This window comes from Pteropus vampyrus, unplaced genomic scaffold, assembly GCF_000151845.1.
Source record: "Pteropus vampyrus isolate Shadow unplaced genomic scaffold, Pvam_2.0 Scaffold162, whole genome shotgun sequence".
Classification (NCBI taxonomy): domain Eukaryota; kingdom Metazoa; phylum Chordata; class Mammalia; order Chiroptera; family Pteropodidae; genus Pteropus; species Pteropus vampyrus.
Genome location: NW_011888943.1, coordinates 424,805 through 426,855, shown reverse-complemented (window position 1 = coordinate 426,855; position 2,051 = coordinate 424,805). Strand labels below are relative to the sequence as shown.

Genomic DNA, 2,051 nt, shown 5'->3' with positions numbered 1-2,051 from the left:
GGCAGCGTAGCCCTCGGGGGCGATGATCCAGTCCTGCAGGGGCGGGAGAGGGATGGGGTGAGGGCCGCGCCCCACCTTCTGGACCAAACCCTCCCAAAGTGGGCCAGACGTGGGGGCTCCCAGAGGTCAGACGGGGCCCACACCCTCCAGAACAGCCAGGGGTCCTGCTGAGGCAGGAGAAATGAGTGGCGGCCTTTCCTGGTCCCAGCAGGATATAAAATGAGGGAAGGGCTGGACTGAGCCCAGAACGGACACGTGCGTGGCCTTATGGGACAGTGGCGCAGGGCGGGGTGGCCAGGGGTGGCGCCAACTTTACCCCTGCTAGGTGGTAGCACCTAGGCGGTCTGTAGAAACAACACCTGTATGTCTCAGTTCACCCACCTGGGAGGGAGACTAATAAGCCATAACAGTGAGAATTAAGTGGTGGGGCAGATGGCCCAGCGCCCCGCGCCTGGCACACGTGTGCCGCTCAGGGCAGGACGCACGCCCGCCGCGCGCCCGCGCTTGCCATGGGGTCGCGGTAGCACAGAGATGTTGTTCTAGCGATAAACACGCCCCTCGCCGACTCGAGTCCACGGACCCTTCCGGCGGGGAGCCCTGGAGTCCCGGCCCCTGTCCCTGCTCTGGAACTCGAGCTCAGCGCGTGGGTGTTGGCCTAAGTGTGAGGACAGAGTCGAGGGGCCCAGGGCGGCGGTGTGTAAAGTGCCCTGAGCGTGCATCTGGGCACGATCCCCGGGGAAGAATCTGGACTCTCCTCCGCGGCCTGGTGATCTCGCGACAATGCCTGTCCAGGGCTTCTGCGCGCTCTGAGGGCAGGCACGCTGTAGAGCTCGCTGCCGCACCTCCAGTGCCTAGAGAGGGCCCGGGGTGCCGAGGGGCTCCTGACCCTCACCCCTTTTCTAGGATTCATTCCCTGCCCTTTGCCCCACTCCATCCAAATGGTTCCAGAGGGGGCAGCCATGTTCCTGTAACATGATCCCACCCGTAAAATAGCCGATTGGTCCAGGAACAAGCACCTGACCCGAGCTGGGCCAATCAGCCCCTTCCCTAGGAATCTGAATGATGGAAGGGGGAGGAGGGACAGATAGGGCAGAGGTGGGAGCCAGCTCTCCAGGCAGCTGGATTCTAGCATACAGGCTCTGCCACGTCTGAGAGAAGATACGGCTGCAGGACAGAAATAGGGTTTCCATGGACAACGAGGTTCGGAGTCCAAAGTGTTTAGGTTCCTGGTTCTACCTTGAGTCTCGATCACGTTTCTGCTCTTTGGTTTCATGAGGTACCCCGTATCCCTAACCTAAATCCTCCACCCCAGGCAGGGCACTTGATACGGGAATATTAACTGACGTAGATGAGAAGCACGACTCGCTGCACATATGGGACACAGCCCGTGGCCGTGGGGAGCGCTGGGAGCCCACCCCAGAGGGCCGATCCGGCCATCCCCCCTTACCTGCCAGCCCAGGTCCCGGAAGCTGACGTAGAGCTCATGCTTCTTGCAGGCCTGCCTCTGGTCGGTGCTGCTGTTTTCTGCATGGACGGGAATGGGGAGGGGCAGAGTGGGGACAGGAACAGGGAACACACACAGACTAAAGTTTCCTCAGTCTAAGGCAGGGGCGTGAGCACAATCAAACTCAGACAGCTGGAGGGCGACTTCTCTGACACAATGCCATCGAAGACCTGTAGCCTTAAAACTCATTTCCACCCCCAGCAAAGGGTCATGCCAACGCCCCATCCCTCTCTCACACAGTGTTGGCTCACAGGACACTCTGGGTCCTCCTGTGGACATTGGTTTCTTTGGCATACATGTGTTGTTCCGATGCTGACATCTGCCCGGGTCCCATTAGGAATCAAAGCCCATCCACATCCCATAAGGCCCAATGCAGGACGCTGCCCAGAGAGATCCACGTCCAGCCAGCCTCACCGTGTGAGGCCAGCCCACCTCACGGTGCTCGCCCCTCCGAAGGGCACAGACAAAGCCCCCCTCACCACCGCCACCAAGAAGAAACAAGAGGGCAGAAGTCAAAGCCCACTGACCTTCCAGAACAACGCACTAC

The 2,051-nt window shown here is 60.4% G+C and overlaps 1 protein-coding gene across 1 annotated transcript in view; it reads right to left on the bottom strand.

The window, feature by feature from the left end:
• Positions 1 to 2,051, bottom strand: part of BMP7 (bone morphogenetic protein 7) — a gene marked incomplete at its 5' end in the record, with an annotated part of 81,139 nt that overhangs the window by 4,417 nt on the left and 74,671 nt on the right. The window contains 2 exons of the mRNA XM_011370182.2: positions 4 to 33; positions 1,448 to 1,524. Coding sequence (XP_011368484.1) covers positions 4 to 33; positions 1,448 to 1,524 — 107 coding nt within the window. The remainder of the gene's footprint in view (positions 1 to 3; positions 34 to 1,447; positions 1,525 to 2,051) is intronic.